The 20898-nt window shown below is 47.6% G+C and overlaps 1 protein-coding gene across 1 annotated transcript in view; it reads right to left on the bottom strand.

Annotated features, from left to right (window-relative positions):
• Positions 1 to 4648: 4648 nt before the first annotated feature.
• MN1 (MN1 proto-oncogene, transcriptional regulator) overlaps positions 4649 to 20898 on the bottom strand; it is a 41261-nt gene continuing 25011 nt past the window's right edge. Inside the window, exon 2 of the mRNA XM_082325192.1 lies at positions 4649 to 10212. Within this exon, the coding sequence (XP_082181318.1) occupies positions 10028 to 10212 (185 nt within the window). The 3' untranslated portion in view covers positions 4649 to 10027. The remainder of the gene's footprint in view (positions 10213 to 20898) is intronic.

The following is a 20898-nucleotide window of genomic DNA, read 5'->3' on the forward strand; positions in this document are numbered from 1 at the left end:
TAGCCCCTCTTTCCAATGCCAGCGTGCTGCCGAGTGCGGTGCAGCTGGCCGGAACACTGGCCATAGCCAGGCAGCTGCTCTCGAGGTGCCCTCGAGGCCACAGCATGTGCAAAGAGGGGTGCCGGGGCACAGGGGTGTGGGGCTGGCCTGTGTGCAGGAGGTAACAGCCCAGCTCATCTCATGCCCCACAGCAATGGCTGAGAAGGGACACAGCTCTTCAGTACAAATGCATTGGGTAGATGAATGCTAGGAAGAGCAGTTACTCAAGCAAAAGGGTAATCCCAGCACAGGAACAAATGGCCATGAGCTTGCCCAGGCACTCCTGGGGGGGGAGCAGGATTGCCAGCAGCAGCGAGGAGGGGACCTGAGCATCCTCCAGCAGGAGCAGGGACACCAGCCTGGCTCACCACATGGTGCTTGCGGGTCACACCAAGGCCTGTGCGGGCAGGAGGCGGCGCAGGGACCGGCAAGCCCTGCCAGCCCTCCGCCATGTGAACACGCAGCGTTGGACCAGCACCCTCACAACTCGGAGTCTGCCAGAGGTTAAATGGCCCATTGCGAACGAATGAACGAAGGAACAAACGAACTCCGCTTTGTGGCCCAGAGCAGCGCGTGGATGCTAAGCGGCACGAAGGGACGCGTCGGCACTGCGGCAGCCCTGGCTGGTGGTGCCGGGCCACGCGCCTGGTGCCGTGCGCAAGTTATCGCAGGAGTCCCACATGTGTTCGCGCCTCCAAGTGTCCCCCCATGCCACGCTGAGCATGTCCAGCGTTGTTGTTTTAGCCATACTGTAGAGGCGCCTATTTACTTGGGAATCATATGTTTTCTGCCCTGGTCCTCACTGTATTCAGAACAGTTACTTAGCTTCAATAAGCCCCTTGTTAAAGCCTTTTCCCTTCTGTAATCTCATCAAACTAACCAAAAGGAGTTTGTTCTGAAATAGAGTCCCATTTTGTAACCTGGCTTCCTATAGGAGATCTCCCCATGTGCACTCGGCCCCTCCACCACAAAAGGGGTCTGCTTGTCCTAGCTCGCTAACAAAACACTGCCGTCTGTTTGGGTTAGCCAGCAGGGGGTTAATGAAAAGCCCGGCCCTGGGGACTCCCACCTTATCTGCAATCATGAATTTATTGAAGAATGTGTTAATGTGCTGGATTTTATTCATCAGGGGTCAGGGCTTTTCAAATTCTTCCTCCCAGCTCCCCCTCTTTCCATCCCTCCCCAGCAAGCTCACAATGCTGTTTAAACAAAGGACTCCCAACACAAAGAGCAAATTTACACAGTAAAGTTTTCTTGCAAGCCCAGAGCAGAGTCTGGAAGAATTCCAGCTTTATAAAGAGAAGGGGGGGGGGGGAGAGAAAGGGGGAAGGGAGAGAGGGGCATTTTGCAGAGGATAAAAGGAAATTGAGAAAAGTTCCCACCTCCTGAAGCTCAGCACTGAATATTCTCCACCAGTTAACCCTGATGCATTACAAACCCTTGAGGATGTTTCAGCAGGACATGAGCCCTCATAACACCAAACTTTTCAGCCTCCTTTGAGAAGGAAGCTAAAATTAATGTTTTAACATCAAATTTAGGGTGACATTTCAACAGCTTCTCTGTCTATGGATTAATAACATTAGCCCCTAAAAGGGCACAGCAAACATTAACCAGGGCTCACAGTTTTTCCCGTGTGCCAGTTTTACAGGTGGTGATACAAGCAAGATATAACAGCAAATAAGGCTAAGTGATGGCTTACAGGCCTTGCAGTGACTACACGTCCGAGGCCAAGTGAGAACGTGAAGGAGCCTCTGTTCCCACATCCCGCATCCCACCCACGCGCCACGCACCGTCCCAGGACTGGAGGCCACTGGGGTCCTGCTGGGAGCTTCCCTGCGCGCCCACCCGCCTGGGCTCTGCAGATGCACAAACCCACCACTGTCTGCAAGTGCTGGAAAAAAGGTGGTGTAATTCCAACGCAGCCTGCATGGCTGGTGGGCTCTTTTCCCCTTCCATCGCTTCAAACATTATCCCCACTCCACAGCTAGGGATAAAGGGTTGTTGGTTGGTTGTTTTTATTTTTTTTTAACTAAAAGGTTAAGACCCTCCCACTGCTCTGTCAATTTTAGTTGTGCTGGTCAGACCTCTGGGAATTAGAGAACAGGGAGCAATCCTGCACTAATTAACCAAAGATGACCTAAATGATTTTCTTCAGGTCTTGTCACCTCCACTTTCTGTGCTATCATTAATAAGCTCTGGCAATGTCTCAGAAAGAAAGACAGCTCAGAACAGCCATCACCTCTATTTCCACCTTTGCCCAGCAGGCACAATGCTGCAGAGTTTACCTGAGGAAAGTTTTCAGGCATTGACTAACTAGGGCAATAAAAGGAGCAACGCTGTGTTATGCAGGCTGGCGGGGGCAGGCTCCGGGGAGAAGCCCCCCAGCAGCCGCTCTTGCCGCCTGGCCGGCTGCCAGGCAGCACCGAGGTGGCTCCTGCCACGGCTGTGCTGCAGGAAGGTCCGTCCCCTCCAGACAAGCTCCAGAGCCACAGGTGATGAGAAAGAGAAATGCTGCAACAGAGAGGGCGCACTGAGATGAGCAGGATGGCGCGGGGAATCCCAAGACAGCGTTTGGGCAAAGTGGCTGAGACTGAAGCTGCACCGAACATCTCAAATAACCCAGCAGCTGAGAGGGTCCTAACGGTCTCAACGTATGGGATCACCATCCCGCAAGCGTCGCTGGGGATGGCCTGGAGAGGGGTCGGGAGCCATCAGTGGGAATGAGGAACACCAGAAGCTCCCTGCCACCAAACCGGGCACCGGTCCTGCAGGGAACTGGTGGCTGTACAGGGAGAGGGGAACGTCTCATCCTCTGTGGGTTTCCACTGCGAAGAAGGAACTGCACAGCTGCCAGGAACGCTGCTTATATTTCTCTCGCAGGATCAAAAAGAAGTCCAAACTTAAAAAAACACCAATACTGAAAAAGTAATTGCAATAATTTCAATGGTTTTGAGCCGAAAGTTGGGGAAAAACATGCCACTACTTACATAGCAAGGAGCAAAAAGCTGTGAAAACTAGAAGATTTACTTCTCAGAAGGGTTGCATACACAAAAAAAGTAAGCAAGTTATTTATTTTTAAAGCTAGAGTTACAAAGTATCTAACATATAATTACTAGATTTAATAAACAAGAACATTTCAAAACAAAATAGATCTTTATAGCCAAAGTTAACAAATTTCTGTCTTCTACCTCTATACCTAGCCAACATAACAAGAGGTGAGCTCACATCTTTAAAGCAGATTACACTTCCCTTCCATACATTGTTTTGTCCCTTCGAGAATACTAAAAGCATGGTTTGAAAATCAAGCAAAGCTTTCTCCCTCAACTGATATGAAATGGCTCTCAAAACAGTTTCATTTTTCCATTTGTGCTTTCAACGTTACAAAAAAATGTGGAGGGATCAGATGGAATACAATGTCTTGGTACTTTGTTTATGTTTTGATGCATTACGTATGAGTTACTAGATACCTAATTCTGTACAGTGAAATGCTGCTGAGATGCAGGCAGAGCTCGCTGGCTGTGCGGGAGACGCACGGCACATCCCGTTACGTTGCACACCAGAAAGCGCAGTGCCGTGCTGCAAGCGCTCTGCAGCGTTCTGCACCTCAGCACACGCTGAACAAATGGAAAAAAATCCGTGAGGCTGAGCACCACTGCTGTGTTTCCTGCGAGTATGAAAGATACGGAAGGTTGTTTCTTCAGTTCAGAAAACGACGTGTTTGAACATTGCCTGGGCTATTGCGCATTTTTTTTTTGTTTTGCTTTGGAAAATACCATACAACATATCTCCTGAAGGACTCCTTGGAAAACTCGCAGGAATGTGAAAGGATTAAGAGTTTGAAATTTGAGTAACAGAGATGAAGGGACTTTTAAGAATCTTGGTAAGAGCTCTAGTCTGTTTACTTTTTATTCACAGAGTCCAGCTCAAAAATCTTGCCAGAAGTGCTGTGGAGATCCAGCGCTCTGGCTTACAATAAGGCCAGGAGGAACCTCCTCTTGTACCAAGGATCCTCCGAACCTGGGGAGGAGCCTCCTCAAAATTCAGCTGCTGCTCCTGGGGAGGTTTCTCTTTCCTCATTGAGCCCCCATTTACTACAGACAGGGTAGCTCAGCAAACCTCATGGATTTGCTGTCTGTTAGACCAGAGGAGAAATGACTTTAGCTAAAAAGATGTTTCTGATCGCTCCAGTTAGTTCCAACCTTCACGATCTCCGTGTCTGTCACCGTCGGGGGCTGGATCTGCCTGCAGGGCTGCACCAGGAGCTCCCGGAGACCTGCGCTCCCAGGCTGCAGGAGCAGAAGGTCACCTTACTGCAGGCAGAGAGGAATCTGCAAAGCCTAGGAGCGCCAGGAACAAACGGCATCCCCACACCTTCCTGTAGTCATCCAGCTCTGTGAGACAGCCCTATCAGCGAGGGAAGGCAGTTGTTAGTGAGGATTTCCCCAGACCACGGGCAAAATTTGTACCGATCATCGCGAGGCCCAGGGTTTACCTGTATGTGAATAGTATCATTTCACTTCTTCACATCGTAGGGGGAAAAGGACTTACTACAAAAATTAACAAACATGGTATGAAATATACAATAGCCACCATTAACATCATATTTATTGTTATTTAGTTGCTCAGTAAAACATATACAGATATGTACAATATGCATGAATACAGAAGACTGCACTTTACATATTTAAAAAAAAGAAAGAAAAATAACACTCAATTTCATGAGCTATTGTCACAGTCTTCCAACCAAGCATTTAAGAAATGAATTTAACAAGAATAAAAAAAAAAAAAAAAAAAAGAAAAAAGATTACAGGATTGCCTAACACACAGCAGAGTCAAGTTTTCATATTTTACATGTGCAATAACATTTTTCAGAAGAGTTTGCTATGCAGTACGGATTACCAGTGTTTTGAGTTTTTTTTTCTTTTCCATGAACCAAATTTAGTACAAAGAAATAACATCCTTTTGCTTAAGGCTGTTTTAAAGCTGTAATATTCTTGGGTAGTGAATAGTGATAAAGTTATAACTGCCGGAAATCACAGCCTGCAGTTTCATCAGTCAGAATCTATGAGCGGATGGACTCAAACCAACAATTTTAATAGAGAATTTCTAAGACAAAATTAGACTATTTCCTCCATTAGCCTTAAGCAATAAAGGAGAAACAATTCTATAAAAATGGGTTATGCTCTTACACACCATCCATTGAACAGCTGTGAATCTAGTAGCTGAGAAAACCTTACACTGCAGCTTAACAAAAATAATCAAAATTTACCAGTTTTGTTTCTGTCTGCATTTCCCCACCCCCCCCCTCCTCCCGCCTTCCCAGCAGCCGGCGCATTTCTGACCTGTGCTCACCTACCCCTTCCCTCCTTACCAAAGGTGTGAGCATTTTGCCTTATTGGTGGTGCCTGGAAGCCTCATACCGATCCTGGTTTGGGAAGGCCAGCCAGCCTCAGAATGACCACGTAGACATACAGTATCTGAAACAGTTCCCTAAATGACCCAGGTGACATAATTCTGACGTTCATTCCCTTCCACCCTAACCACACAATGAAATCCTTACCTATTTGATGAAAGTCACCATAACGAAACAAAAATGAGTCTAAACCCTCTCTCACTGATGCTCTAACAACCGAGCTAGAATAGCAGAGAACTAGCAACCCTAGGAAAAAGTTATCTGGAGAAAATTCGCAAGAGTATTTAATAAATAAGGCCTATTCTTTCCTTTTTTTGGCAAAGAGAGATTTTATCACTCCTCCCAATTTAAACGCAAGAGAGTTTTTGCTCAGTTTGCTACTACATTTTAACTTGAAGACTAAGTGCAGAGTTTCTTGTAACAAATACCAAGGGATTGAGCGAGCTGGGTCAGGAGGTCAGCGATGTCCAGGCTCGCCCCTACCTGGCACCTGGGGCACGGGGCTGCACGGGAGAACCGAGAACACCAGGCAAGGCAGGGAGAAGCCTCCGAAACAACTGCGGAGCCACATTTTAGCTGTTGTTCACAATACAGAACAAAGATTGGGCATATCTTAATGTCACGTTTACCACAGGTCTTTGACTTCTCGGTACAATGTCCCTCCTGTCTGGAAGCCCTGTAGGACAAGCAGGTGCGAGTTTATGTTATTCTGGTTTTACCCAGTCATTGGGGGAACACATAGCTCATAAAATTTCACCCTCTGTTGCACCAGCTCATCCTCCAAAGGAAGCAAGCCTCGAGCCATGTGGCTCAGCAACAAGGGCTGTGAGCAGAGGTCAGACCTCGGGTACAGCTCAGCTCTGCCACTGCCGTGCCTTTGACCCAGCTCGGGTTGACGCTGTCTGTGCCTCAGTTTCCCTCTCCACAAGAGAGTGCAACTTACCTCTTGCACAACAGGATTTTTCTATGGCTCGCAAACATGCTTCAGTTGGAAGTATTATTACTCAGAAAATTAAATCATTTCAATTCTTACCATGTAGGGCTATGCTGATATTTTATATATGTTAAAAGAAAAAAATCAGTGCATTCAGTGTCAAATTAGTGGAGAAAACGAGTACAATGAAATTACTGCAGGCAACACAAGCTTTGCAATAAAGCTCTAGCCTTCTGCATACGCTGTCAGTACCAAATACACCAGGTTATGAGCATGAAGTGATGCTTGTCCTGGTCAGTCGTATGTACCGTTTCTGTTCTGATCTTTGGCAAAAAGCAAAGAAACCATAAAAGCACAGGTTGGTTCTGGCATTACTAACAAACAGCTGCCCCAAGTAGAGCTCACAACATCTCCTTTTATTCAGTTGATAATGTCACTTAAATTAAGCAAGATCAAATAGATAGGAGGATAGCAAAAGGATTGCATGTGATCATATTATTCAGCAAAACTACATGGACAGTAAGGCCCAGAAGACAGTCAACCACTGTTTTTAACTCCTCACCATCTAAAAATCCCATCCTCCCACTGCACCCACCTCACGGGCCCAGCAGCGCCAGCCATGCAGCAGCAGACCCAGCGGTGGCCGCGTGCTGCAGCTCCCACACTCCCACGCTGTACAGCTCGGCAGCTGAAGACACGTCCCCCTCAGCCCGCCCTCCTCATTTCATAGGATTTAAAACTGTTAGGATTGGTTTTTAAGGATTTGCTTCCACTTTGTATTTCTATGAGCAAATGAAAAAGTAAGTAAGTCCCAAGTGGATGAGAACAACCACCCCAGGAGAGAAGCACAAGCTGCAGAGAGCAAACCAGAAGAAAAGGGTGAGTGAGACCAACTGAGTCACTGCACTTCTACTTAAAGGAGGATTTCTCTTTAAAGCGATCTGAAATGTTTGATGCAGCGTTCACTGAAAGGTCTCTTCCTGGTAGCACAGGGTGTGCATCCCTGACCTCAGGAAGCCTGAAAAACCTGTTCTCTTGAATGCAGCAGGAAAAACTAAAAACAAAGAAGCCATCGGGGCTGCGCTCCAGTACAGGAATGCCACCAGACCATGAACTCTTCCTAAATTTTCAGCTGTAAGTGCTGAAATGCAGTATCATATGTCTAGGCACGTGTTTCACTGGGGTTACTCCAAGACCCACCCAGCTGGAATGGGTAGCAGCTGCCAGGACAGGGTGGGAGCTGCAGACCAAACCCACCACGGCAGCGCTTGCCCCTGCTCCGGCAGGCACAGAGCCCCCCTCAGCTCGGCAGCCCCCAAGTGCTTTGCTAGACAGGATTTAAAGTTAAACACCTACTTGGGTGAACCGGGCCTTAAGAAATCACAGGCAAAGAGGCATCTTCCAGAGTGGGGGCTGACAATTATTATTCTACCAGGAGATATTTTACTGGGGACGGTGATATTTTATTGCAGGTACAGGGGAGAGCTCTGAGCTTTTGGTAGTACACACGCCTACAGAAGGTACAAAACATCCCATCCTTTTGTTCCAAATCAAGCGGGCATGAGGCAGCTCCATAGCCAATTGCTCCAGGATGGGCAAAAATCCTCATCCTCGTGGCAGCTCCAGCTTCAATAAAAAGTAAAATAATATTGAAAATCAAGGTTCAAAACTATCCAAATTTATCCAAAGTCAAGTCACTGACCAGACCCATAAGAGGAAATCAGTCCATGCATGGTTAATAAGAGCACATTCAAATAACATTTCCAAACACTGTGAGTCTCTCTGAAGCCACGTATGACCGAGAGTGAGGATTTTAGAGCACCCCATGCCATCGGCATTTTAGGCAGAATTTCCTCTCCATTGGTGTCTACTGAGAACATTACTTCAAAATAATTAAAGGCCCAGCACAATCATCGAAGATAAAATACAAAGCAGTCTTCAAACTCCATCCCTTGATGAGGGACACATTTTGTGAATTCTTGACAGAAGTAATAAATAACCCTAGAGAGGCCGACCTTTATTTCACAGCAAAAAAACTAAATCTCCAGTGATGTTATTAAGCTTCAGGGCGTAGAGGAAAGCGAGCTGGCCTGAGCAGGGTGGGACAGCTCACACTCCTGTACTCAGAGAATACACAAATAATGGACAGCGTTACGTAAAACCACAGGAGTGTCGGATCATCGTGTCAGTCGTGCTTTTATCTGGTTTGCTTCCAACTTTCTTCTCGAATGAGTATTATCTATCACAAGCAGGAAAGTATGGTTTTCCTTTTATTGTGTGCATCCAGTAACACTGTTCTTCAATGCGTGGCAAAAACGGGGCCTCGAATGAGTTCGGGAGGGTCTAACACAGGATCTCCCTGCCCTGGCAGATTAGGAAATGCTGACATTGGGCATATAGCCTCCCGCATCCCCTGGCTTGGGCCGTCCCCCGACCGCTGCCACTGCACTGGTATGGCCGTGGTAGGAGCTGGGGTGCCCCGCAGACAAGTGCACGGGACGCTGGACCCCGCTTCGGGACGCTGGACCCCGCTTCTGATCAACAGCGTCTTCCTTCAGCTAAAAACGGGTGAAAAACGGGCAGGGTGCAGCAGTGCCGCCCGGCAGGGCTTTGGGGACACCGGCCACAGCTGGCGATGGACTCAACCCCAGCCACGCCGCAGGCGCTGGCTCCCGCGACGGGACACCGCGCCGTGGGACAGCGCGTGCAGGAGGCGCGCGGTGGCTCTGGGGGATTTTTTTTCTCCAGCAGTAATAAAGTGGGAACTGTGGGAACATCACCAGGACTAGGAGGCTGCGGCCACGCTGGGGAGCACCCCCTGCTCCTCCTTGAGAACAGAGAGGGAGCCTGGGCGTTCGGTGGAGGAGATAATGACTCTGAATTATTAAGCAAACTTCCTGTTAGACTTATTTAGAAAAACTTCTCTATACCTTCCCCGGCTGTGTCTGAACCAGCCTGTTCATGACCGAGCTCTGTCTCTGGGCTTCACCAAGGTAAATACAGGAATGAGTGTCCTCACCTCACAGGGGGAGGCGAAGAGCAAACAAGGCTGAACATTATTAATAACAGAACATAATTTTCTCAGGAAAGGGCAGGCTCGTTGCCTGAATATTCAACAGAGCATTAACTGTTTGGTTTGTATGTGACTGGCAAGAGCTGGGTGTCAATATAATATATAATATAATGATGACCATTTCACTTTAACCGGCGTTTATTCCTGAACTGCTGTTCTTCAGGATCACCATTGTAATAAGCACTGAACAAAGCAAAACAAAAAAAGAAAAACAAAGCAAATGAGGAAGAAAAGGAGGAGGAGGATCTTTGTCTTATTATGACATACGTGACTTGGACATACGCTGAGATGAAAAAGGAAAAGGCCTCATCTATAAATGTATGCCAAGGTTACAGAATAATGGGAAAAAGTGGTCTAGCAGGAAAATCTTAAGCAAAAGTGTGCTAACTGCAGAAGGGTTAACACTGGTAACATACTGTGGCAGAAGATTAAAAAAAAGTTGAGGTTTACTTTAAATTAACCCTTTCCAGTCCATATGCCACTAAGCAGGTACCAACCTAGAAAAATAGTCCACCTAGCAGTAGCGGCCCTTTGAAATTAAAAAGAGAAAAAAAATAATTTCTTTTGTTCAAGTCAGGGCAGCCACAAAAGTCCCAAATCTGTTGGAGATGTCCGAGTGCAGGGACCTCCACGTCGGCACCGCAGTCCGGCCCTTCGCCTCGCCCACGTCGTCCGTGCAGTGGACCGAGAGGCACTGCAGGTGGCTGCCGGTCTGCGCCGTGGCCGAGGTCTTGCTCGGGGGAAGGTCGTGGGCTGGAAAGGGTTCACAGAGAGAGCGTTAGGAGAACCGTGCAATGCAACTCCATCAACTCACACAACCGGCAGCGTGCAGGGAGCGTCTCTGCACCCGCCTCTGCCCCGCCAGCCCGCGCCCCGGCTCCTGCACCCATGGTGTCCCCCAGCTCAGGGACCTGGCGTCACCACCACTGGGACAGCTCCTTCTTCCCACCCCGCAGCAAGCTTCTCCAGCCAATTTTTCACTGTGCCAGAAAACCACCAAAAATATTCTCTTTCACATGCGCTTGTTTTAAAAGAAGCCATCAATACATTTGAACGCTGGGGATGTATACACAACTGATCGTGTGTCTCCTGCACTGTAGCACAACTGGGAGTTTTCACTCCCTGTGCACCCTCCACTACTTGAAATCGATACTGAAACTTCCCCAAGCAGGAAACCAGCCCCGAACCCTCCGTGTCCTCCAGGTCGTTCCCACTGTCAGTCTCTTACGGGCACAGGTCTCCCTGTTCACTTCTTTTAATGGAGCACCAGGATAACATTTTTCTTATAATTTCTTCATTTTAGGACTTTGTATGATCTTTAGCCACCACTCATTTCCATTAACCACAGAAATTAAAGAGTTTAACTGAAACATCCTAAATGATGTCCCGGGACTTCTTCCTCTGGATTTCACAGCTAACATGAAGAGCAGCTAGAATTGTTCCTTCCAAAGTATACTACCACGTACTCATGACTCGTTCCCACTGTCACTCCATTATTTTTCCTTGCTTCCATTCTTAATACTTTCAAGTAATCTTCTCTGTTGCAAATATATTTTTCTCATCCTCAAAATCTGCGTTGGTGCACATGTCCTCTCCCTGCCCGGCGCAGCCACGGTCATCTTTCTTTCATCACCTTCTTCCTCACTGAAATCAATCACTTCTTTAGTTCTTCTCCACTGCTCGTAGTCAAGTCACCACAAAAAGCCCAAAGACAAAACCCCCCAAACTTCAGCCCTCACCTTGTAACTCCTAATGTCCTCAACAGCCCCTCCATGGGGTCCTTGCCACAGACTCTCTGAAATGGCAAGGCAGTGGCTGTTGTCCACCCTGGCTGGGGCTGGGCAGCTCAGCGGCCAACGCAGGCTGGGGCTTGCTCCCCTCTCCCCAGGAGGAGCCAGCCCGCCAGCCCGGGAACACAGAAAACCCTCTCGGAGCTAAAACACCCCCAGGAATGCCACTGCTTCTGCCAGGGAGGATGCTCGAGCCGATGCAGACAGCCCCCCCCCAGCCCTGGAAGGAGGGCTTTTTGTGGGATAAAAACAGTGAGTAAATAGAAGAATGGTGCAAGGCAAGACAAAAAAGCCAACAACATCTTGACAGGCAGCCTGCATTTCCTCTCACCCACCATTTTGTTCGTATTCACCCAGAGCGCAAGAGGTAAGACCGGACCTGCTGCAGCACTAGCTAATGCAGGGACCGCAATGTCTCTGATAGACCCCGAGAGTTCCCATTGCACGAGGGTGATGCTGGAACATGCCAAAGATGCCAAAAAATGGCTGTGAATGTTTAACCTCTGTAAGACTTTTCTTCACATTGTCTTTCTCATATTCCACAAAGCCGCGCAGTGCAGGTTTACCACACTTCATGGGGCAAGCTGTATTTCTTTCACTTAACCAGCTGCTACACCAGATACAAAACAGGAACTGAACAGCTTGTTACACGATCACAGTGATATTAAAAAATAATCTTAAACTAGTCTGGAAGTCCCTGGTTTAAACTGGAAAATGCTTTTAATGTTTGATTATAGGATGTCAGAGATGCTCGTATTCAAAACAGTATCATAACACCATACAGAGAAACTAATTAGAACCTGAGGACACGATGCTATAAACGATGGGAGAACACTGCTCCAGAGCAGCGCTGCTGCCTGCTCAGCCATGCGCTGCATTAGTGCAACCATGTGCAAAATCAACACAAAGCTCCGTTACGCACCTCAGCCTAGCACAGCTGCGTTCTGGGTTTGCGTTTCTGTAGGATACCCTCACTCACTGCTCAAATGAAGAATCCAACATCAGTAGGTCAAAGATGTTCACGTTCCCTGAACTCCAAAGTGGATTACAGTCCCCTGTAGCTGGTGTTGGTTTTTTTTAGTCAGTTTTGATAAATAAGCGGTACCGAGGAGCAGAGCTGAAGCACAGAGCAGAGTTCACTGCATAATAGCCAAATGCAGAGTTTCAGCAGGCAGAGACGGCATTAGCACAGCCTGCCTTTGCTCCAACGTGGGGAACTTTTCTTTCCTGTTACCCTGGAGCCCCATCACACCCCAGACCCTCTCCCTCCCCTGCACAGTCTGCGCCTGCCTCGGAAGAGTAACAAGCGTTTCTACCTCCCGGGGGGAGTGTTTCCACTGGGGCATATCTGTGCTGCGGAGCTGCTCCGCTGGCAGCACTCTGTGCGCAGGGCAGGGAACAGCACGGGCTGCTCCGCCAACACACAGCTAGCAGCGGCGGGAGCGCAGGCCAATGAATCCCAAGCTGACGTTATGGTGCCACTTCGGGAAAATCACAGGGCAAAAAAAGACTCCCTAAATAAACGGTATTTGATGAAGTGTTCAATTTCAACTTACTATCTTGAATGTAAATATACCTGAATAACTTTTCATTTATAAAATTTTAAAACTCAAATAGGATTGTGCAGAGAATTGAAAAAGGGAAACATTTTTCTTATTTGTATTTGTTCGCATCCCTTACAATGCACACAGTACCCAATATTTTTTATTCTTAGGTCTCCCTGAACGTACAGGACATGCTGGTCTCAGTACAGGAAAAGCCAGCGCCTTGAGATTAGTCTTTGTGACAGCAGCTTTCTTCCTCTGCCGCAGAGAAAGAGGAAAGAGTCCCACCGCTGAACTGCTGTCACGAGGGGCCCAGCGATCGCGGTGGTGTTTCTGCAAGGAGCGTTTACTGCAGGGCTCCAGGAGACTGGCCTCCTGGCTGAGGACACCGACAGAAGAGGCAGAGACAGCGCGTTCCCAGAGCAAGACCCAGCACCCGGCTGCGTGTGCCCGGGCGCCTGGCCGGGATCAGAGCCGCAGCTCTGCTGCGCTGTGCTGGCGGCATGCAGCGACGTCTGCGTCGGCCGTGCAGACACCACCGACACACAGAACAGATCGGGTCCTCAGCCAGTGATTAAGTGAGGAAGTTCATATGCCACAAGCATCTAAAGAATAAAAAATTAGGCTTATTATTTCTAAAACGTTTGCTGTAGATAAAATTCATAAGCGAACTACTGATAAAGGAATCCATGCAAGATCTATCCTGCAGTGATGAACAGGATTCATTGGCCTCAGAGCAAAACCCAAGTAAATGAGGTGAGCAGGACCTGCTCCTAAGTTTGCGAAGTTAATACTGATTGCCACTGTCCACACGATGCCTAACTCAACACCACTGCATGGGAGCTCAAGCTCTCTTGGTCTATTGTTAAAGAGCACAGAAAATTATGCATTCAAATCCAAAAAAAAAAAGAGGACGACAGCTTGCAGTAAATCTTGCATTGGCACAAGTGTTCTCAAAGCCAATCTGGAGGGAAATATGCAATGCAATTTACTTTTTTCCAATATTTCTGTCTTGACAAAGCTATGACGCTTTTCTGAAAAACCCTTTGTATTAAAAAAATAAAAGTTGTGCTGACCTGCCTGATAAGAATTATGTTCTTAAGCACAAGATACTGCCTGATGCTTGTCCAAAACAGTAATAGTCTCCCAGCAGACCTGTTTCACCAGCCTTCCTCACCGTCTCTCTGCCTCCTTCAAACCAGCAGTGCCCCAGCACCCGCCTTCTGCAGCGCACGCAGTCCTGAGGGGTATTGTTAGTAGAGACTGATGGGACTCAGCAGGTTAAAATTAGTCAGGTAATGCACGATGGTGTCATTGCGTCATTGCCTCACAGTTGCCAAGTTTCAGATAAATCACTGTCAGTCATGAAGTACACCTAATTGAAAGCAAGGAATTTTCAAACAAATTATGTTTAAACTGCACAACTGCCTCTATTAGCAACTACTGCAAGAAATTTGTAAGTGTTATTAATAATAGCAATACCCTCCTAATAAGAGCCATCCTCCACTCAAGACCTGGAGATGGTCTGGGTGGAGACTTCCTCTCCAAACCAAAGGACGTGACACAACAGAACCTGGGACAGATGCAAGTAAAACTACCCAGTTTGCAGGACAGCATGTGCTGCTTGAAAAGAGCAAATGTTGAAGTAGAGATAAGAGATAAAACATCATGTGTAAGCACATGTGTTCACATGGAAGACACGAAACTCAAAGCAATAAAGTGACCAAAGACCAAAAGGAGTCTGGAAACGGCTCAACCGTGATGGCATCCTCACCCCAAAAAGCTGTGATTAGTGCACGTCCTGGCTGTGGCAGTCTCCACAACTCCCGTATGTGATGGTGGGTGTTAAGCCAGGGAGGACAGTCACCTGCAGAGCAAAAGCCACCAAGCTGCCTGTCACCGCAGCGGTGTTCCTCCAGCCGGCGCACCCAGCACCTGCCCCTCGGCGGCAGCACCTTCTCACACACCGCGACTGGGTGAAGTTGTGGTGGTCCCAAATGCCAGTTACTGCACCGATCGAGCTTACATTTCTAGCACTGGAAACTATTTCTTCCTTCTACTTTGATTATAATGGCCCATCCTACCATTATCCTGTCCAGAGCGGCAACCCACACTCCGTATTTCAGAGGAAGATAAAGACGAGGAAACCCCACCACTGCGTATCCCAGCCAACTTAGCAAAATTGCTCACAGCAGAGAAAATTCCTGCAATAATCGCTGAATGCCCTGGAAGTTAACATGAGGTTTGATTAATATTATTAGCTCAGCTTGCGCACCGGCACTTCCAAGAGCCAGCCACAACATCTGGAAGAGCTGGGTGGCTATGGCAAAGAAATATTTGCAAACATTCATTCGAACATGAAAGTGAATTAAGTCCGGTCATTTTCACAGCCCTTACACGCTTGTGTTCAGCCAATATTCCAGCAAGTTTGTTTATCGCAGTTCAAACTGTATCTTTTAGGTAAATATTTCAAAGTATTCTCTGAAGAGTTTGCTAACATTCATCAGTTACAACAACATACAAAAGCAATGGTAAGAACTGCGTCAAGCAGTTGGGACAAAAACACCAGGCTGCTCTCCTTTACAGAGGCAGATGCAGACACAGACAGCTTCACATTCCCAAAACACTAAAAAACCTTTTTTTTTTCTTTTTCAATAATATTAAAGTTTGCTTTTAGGTAAAAGCTACACATTAAGCTTTTGAAGAGGCTTTACTCACACAAACACATTTCAGTCGTTAAGTCCCAAACAAACAAGCTAACAGACAGAAAAGCACGCCCGTGAAAGACTCACCCAGCCTTTCTCCCATGCCTGTATCCTCTGCTCTGACCTTGCACGTTTAGGAAGCTGCTCTTTCGTTCTGCTCTACTTTGCAAAGGCATGCATGCCTTCAGAAAATAAAAGGTTGCTGTTTGTTTGTTTGTTTACACAGCATTAATGGCAGCATGGTAACTCACACAAGAGCCTTCCCACCCGTGGTAGCCCACAGCTGGGCCACAGAGAGAAGACAAGGAGTTCTGCTCCACCAAAAAATTCAATACACACACCACAGACTGCTTTTTCACATCAGCCCAGGAAAACCACATTTCTCTCTAGTGAGATTAGATCCTGACACTCTCCTCGCTCCTGAAGACACCATGTATACACATTTTCATTCCCTCCAGCTTCCTTCTCACTCCCTTTTTTTCCTTAGCCCACGTTAAGCTGCTATGTAAAGCCTCTTCCCTCATGTAGCATCTTCATACGCATTCTTTAAAAATAAACATGTTCTCTTAACTGTGACAACCCCACCAAACACTACACAAACCCAGATGTGCCCCGAATTTTAGGTAAGCTAATCCCATTAAAAACAAGTCCACCTGCAACGCTAGAATGCATTACATGCATCGTCTCATGAGAGTGGAGATTAATTGAGGGAGGGATGGTGTGTAGTCAAGGCAACGGTGGATGCTACACAGAGGCACCAGGAGTTTATGCTGCTCTTCAGGTGCTGCTCATGTCATTCCTCTCATTTTTGCCAAAACCACCACCAACAAAAGGAACGGAAAGCAGTGACAAGCGGGAGTGAGAGCGCAGTCACAGTCTGGTAGGGGTCTGGTTGGGAATGGGTTCCACTCCACATTTCAGTGTTCCTGTGAGATTGAAGTGACAAACAGGAGGTGAAGATCCCTGGAATGGCTCCTTGCCCCAGGGCTCGTCCCTTACACTTCTTCACCAGCTCTGACAAAGCCTCAGCCGCCCGCGCTGCCCAGGGTCCGGCCGCCCGGCGCAGCATGGCTCCACCACTGCCGCCCTCGATGGCCAGCCGAGCGTGAAGCCCCTGGATTGCTACTGATCTTGTTAAGGCTAATTCAGAGGATTTGGCCAAAACCACTATATTCCCTGATCAGAGATCAGTTTCCCCTCTACCATCTGATAACCACTCTTAAAGGATGCGTTAACAGGCTTCTGTTCACTCTGTGCCCGTTAAGCAGAGGCCATGCTACCATAAGAGGGAATAGATTTGAGTAATGATCTCTTACGAGGCAGCAAACCTACATATAGTGTTTAAAATTATTCCCTTAGGACAAGATGTTTTTCACCAAATCTCCCACATGACAGTTTGACATATTGGTTCAGGCACATAGCTCTGCATTTGTACACAGTACAGAATCATTTTTTTCAGTTTTCAAGAAAAATAAGGTCTGAAAACATTTCATGTTTCCCTGCACACTGGACCTAGTCTCCACAGATGAATTTACTCCTAAAATTGTATTTTTGAACACAACTAGTTCATTTGTGTTGATAAACAAATGAGACATCTCCTCCCTCACTGCTGTAGCACGGACAAAATCCTGGACAAAGGCGTCTTCTTGACTCGGGAGTACAAGGAAGCACGTTTTGCATTTGTTTATAAGCACAAACATGGCACCTGCCACCTGCTTACTGCATAAACATGCACCACTTTCAGTTTTCTTCACCTCTGGCAACTTGTACCCCACTGTGGACTGGATCTGTCTCTTCTACTTTAAATGCCTTGGGGCAAAGGCTGTCTCTGGCTTTGGGCTCTGCAGCACCAAGCACTCTGCTGGCGCTCAGTGAAATGCCCCATTTGCTCCATTGCTGAAACCTTCCTCTTACTCTGATTTTACTCCTTCATTTATTTTGTGTAATCCGTGCAATTTTTACAGCCCATAAGAAGCTTAAAGGTGCTGCCCTCCCCAATATGAACAAAATTTAAGGAAGTCAGAAGTGCTCATGGTTAAGATGAACAGCTGGTGCCAAAGACTCGTAATGACACGCACAGCCGAAATGGGGACCAGGCGATTCCCCTCTTTGCTGACCAGGAGCGCCGTGCAGAGATACCCCAGCACCAAGGTATCGGCCACATCTCACTCATTAACATTTCAAGAAGTCATTTGGCTTGGTCAACCCATAGATTTATTGCCAAGACCCAGCCAGCTGAGCTGCACTGTGAAAGCCTTTCTCACAAAGGAGGGAAGGCTCTTCAGTCAAAAATGCATGCACAGCACCAAGCACTGTCCCACACCACTAATATATCCTGCAAACCAGGATTAAAGCATTTGACTTTGCTGCATATAGACAAGACAGCGCTCACCTGAAGGAAAGCCAAGGCAAGGCAAGGCACGGCCGTCCCTGCTTGCTCGGGCTGGGAACACAGCCCATTTACCCTCAGTGTTGAGTGCTACCCACCCCTCCATCAGCCCATCAGGTCTGGCAACGTCCTCTGATCCTCAAAGCCTCTTCATCCACAGACAGCATGATTAATTGGAGGTGCCTGCAACTCTAAAGGGAGCATATATCAGCCCATGCTGCAAAGATGTTTATTTTGCTTTCAGTGGTCTCAGAGCTGGCATGGAGCTCCATTGGTGCTCACAGCTTGCACAGAACTTAGATAACAGGAGACACAGTGTGCTTGCTGCGAATACATACTTCTCTTTTTTCTCCCTTGACCTCTTTTCATGCTCCTGTTTTCACCAGGAGCAATGGAAGGATGCGCACACCCCAACAGGGAGGCTGCCCAAACCCACAGCAGCATTAAGGGTTTGTTGTTACAGCTGTAGGGTTACAGTCAGACTACAGTGTCCTACCCTACAGCTCCAGCACCAAGCCAGGGCGGATATCACTTGAAGAGAAACTCAGACTGTTAGCCACATGCCGGTGCCTGAAGAAACTGGTGAAAACACCGTTAAGTAGGAAAAATGCTAACCCTATCAGTGGAAAAGGTGGCAGTCATCTCACATGTAGCATGACCTTGAAGACGCAGAATGAACTATGTGTGGATGAGGAGAACGACATTGCTGTTTTAAAAAACGTGTTCCCTCTACCCTGCCGGGAGGAGACGAGAAAGGGGGAACACACAGCTCCCCACTTTGCTGCCCACTGCCCAGCAGGAGAGCAACACACATCTATGGCTTTACAGGAAAGTGTCAAACTGCCTACACCTATTTATTTCTCTGGAAGCTACTGTTAAATTACTGCTTTCCAACTCTACGACTCTCTGAGAAGAAACATAAGCCCTGTGTCCGAGGGGGAAGCCAGAAGCTCCGTACCTTGGGACAGCACCAGCTCCTCTGCCCTGCTAGACGGCCACGGGGACAACGGACTGTTTTTAACTCATATCCTTCCTCTCTTTTGGCTACCTCCAGTTCCTCTTTTCAGTTTAACACATTAACTCTCAGGCCAGCTTTACTGCAAAATATGCAAACAGCAGAGGGGAGTTGTGCCTGCCCCCCTTGCGAAGAGGCTGATGTCGGGGTTTTGGTTCTCACGTAATGAAAGACCATTCTTGCAAACTAGGTCCCATCACAACTACAGCACCGCAGTGCTGCTTTCTGCCAGCCTGGTCCTGCCTTCCCCCGCGCAGGCAAACCACGGCTTGTGTGTAACAGTCACTGAAAGCTGAGCTACTGACGGACCGTGGTCTAAGCCAACCCAACCCAACTGCATGGCTCTGAACTGCCAGTTGGGCTCCCCAGTGCCATCATCACCACCATGCTCTCCTAAGCTCTGCACAGTATGAGAAGCTATGACCCCGCCCAAGTGAGGAAAACTGTCTTTAAAAATCAAACCAAACAAACTGCCACCAATAGTCAAACCATTTCTGGATGCTTCCAAGAGAAAACAAACAGGAGTCCAGCAACTGCAACCGACCCCAGCACCGCCAGCTCAATGCTCCCGACGTTCCTACACTGCCATCCAGGACCAGTGAATCCTCTGGGAGCTCCGAGTTATTTTTTGGGGCCTGTCCTCCGCCTGCAAAAAACCAAGCACTTCTGCTCATCTCAGAAAGGAGTTAACTGCCTAAATCGTGCCCGCTGGCTCCATCAGATTTACACTCGGACCTAGCATTGAGACAAATGGCTTCTCCTAACCCTCCCTCCAAAGGACTGCAGCTGTCTCAGCCATGTCCCTACCTCTGCATCCAGCACGTAACGTGAAAAGGAGAACTCCACAGTAGGAGTGAATATTGGCTGACTGATCCCATGTTTTCTCTGCTGTTGGCGTACATCGCTCACTTGCACTAACTAAATGCTTTAAGCCTATTTTCACTGAGGGTAACAACCCACACATCCGTGACGAGTAAGGAAATGCTGGGGTTTGCACCCAATACTTTCAAATTTATTTCATATGCACGCAAGTTATCACATGGCAGCTTTACGCACAACTCCAGCCCATGTGAAATCCATCTCTTGACAGCCAGAATGCATGAGCAAATAAAAGGTTTTTCATAAAATCCGAAGTGGAATTTTCTGCCTGCACAGAAATCATATGAAATTGTTCAATATGCCCTCATTTAACTAAAATCAGTTCCCGGACACTGTCTAGTATTATTTCAGGACAGGCCAAAATTGAAAAAAGATGGTACTTAACGGTTCTGCATTAAATTGCCATCTTGACATTTAACAAGGAGCTAAGCCGATTAACGGTGACTAATGCCTACCATTTCCCTACGTGGGATCGCCTCACAGACCTGCCCTCTCCCGTGGGCACCGCACAAGTGGCCACCACTGGTCCGCGCTCCCGAGAGCTCGCTGTCGGCCCCCAACAGCGTCAGACTGCCTTCAGATGGTGTCCTGGGCTACCGGGTTTTATCGATCCCCAAGCTGTTTTTTCCCATTCTGACAGAACATTTTAATGCGTGTTAAATACTGAAAAATGGCTCAAGCTGGCCTGAGCTTCGCTCTGCCACTGCACCGTCACCACCAGCTTGACTCTTCGCCAGGGGATGGTGCCTGAAAGAGCAATATTTACTTGAGCCGTCGAGTCATTCTATAACCCATCGTATCATTTTAGTAAGTTTTGCTGCCACTCATTTCTTCTTGAGGACACACAGGTCAAAAGTACCAGTATCACCTTCAGCCTAATGCGAGTTTCAATGCACAGAGCAGGCCTCCAAAAATAGGGCAAAAATGCCCACTCACACTAGCAAGGGAAGTGGGTGTATTAATGGAGTTTTTAAAGGCAATGAATAGATGGTGATTATGCACAGAGCGCAACAAGAGGAGGAAACGTGAATTCCAGCCTTCTCTCATCAGATTTGTGCAAGAGCTTCTACATAATTGCCAGGGAAAAAATAGAAATGACAACAATAAGTAGGATATT

This window comes from Platalea leucorodia (assembly GCF_965183815.1).
Source record: "Platalea leucorodia genome assembly, chromosome: 12".
In the NCBI taxonomy this organism is placed as follows: Eukaryota; Metazoa; Chordata; class Aves; order Pelecaniformes; family Threskiornithidae; genus Platalea; species Platalea leucorodia.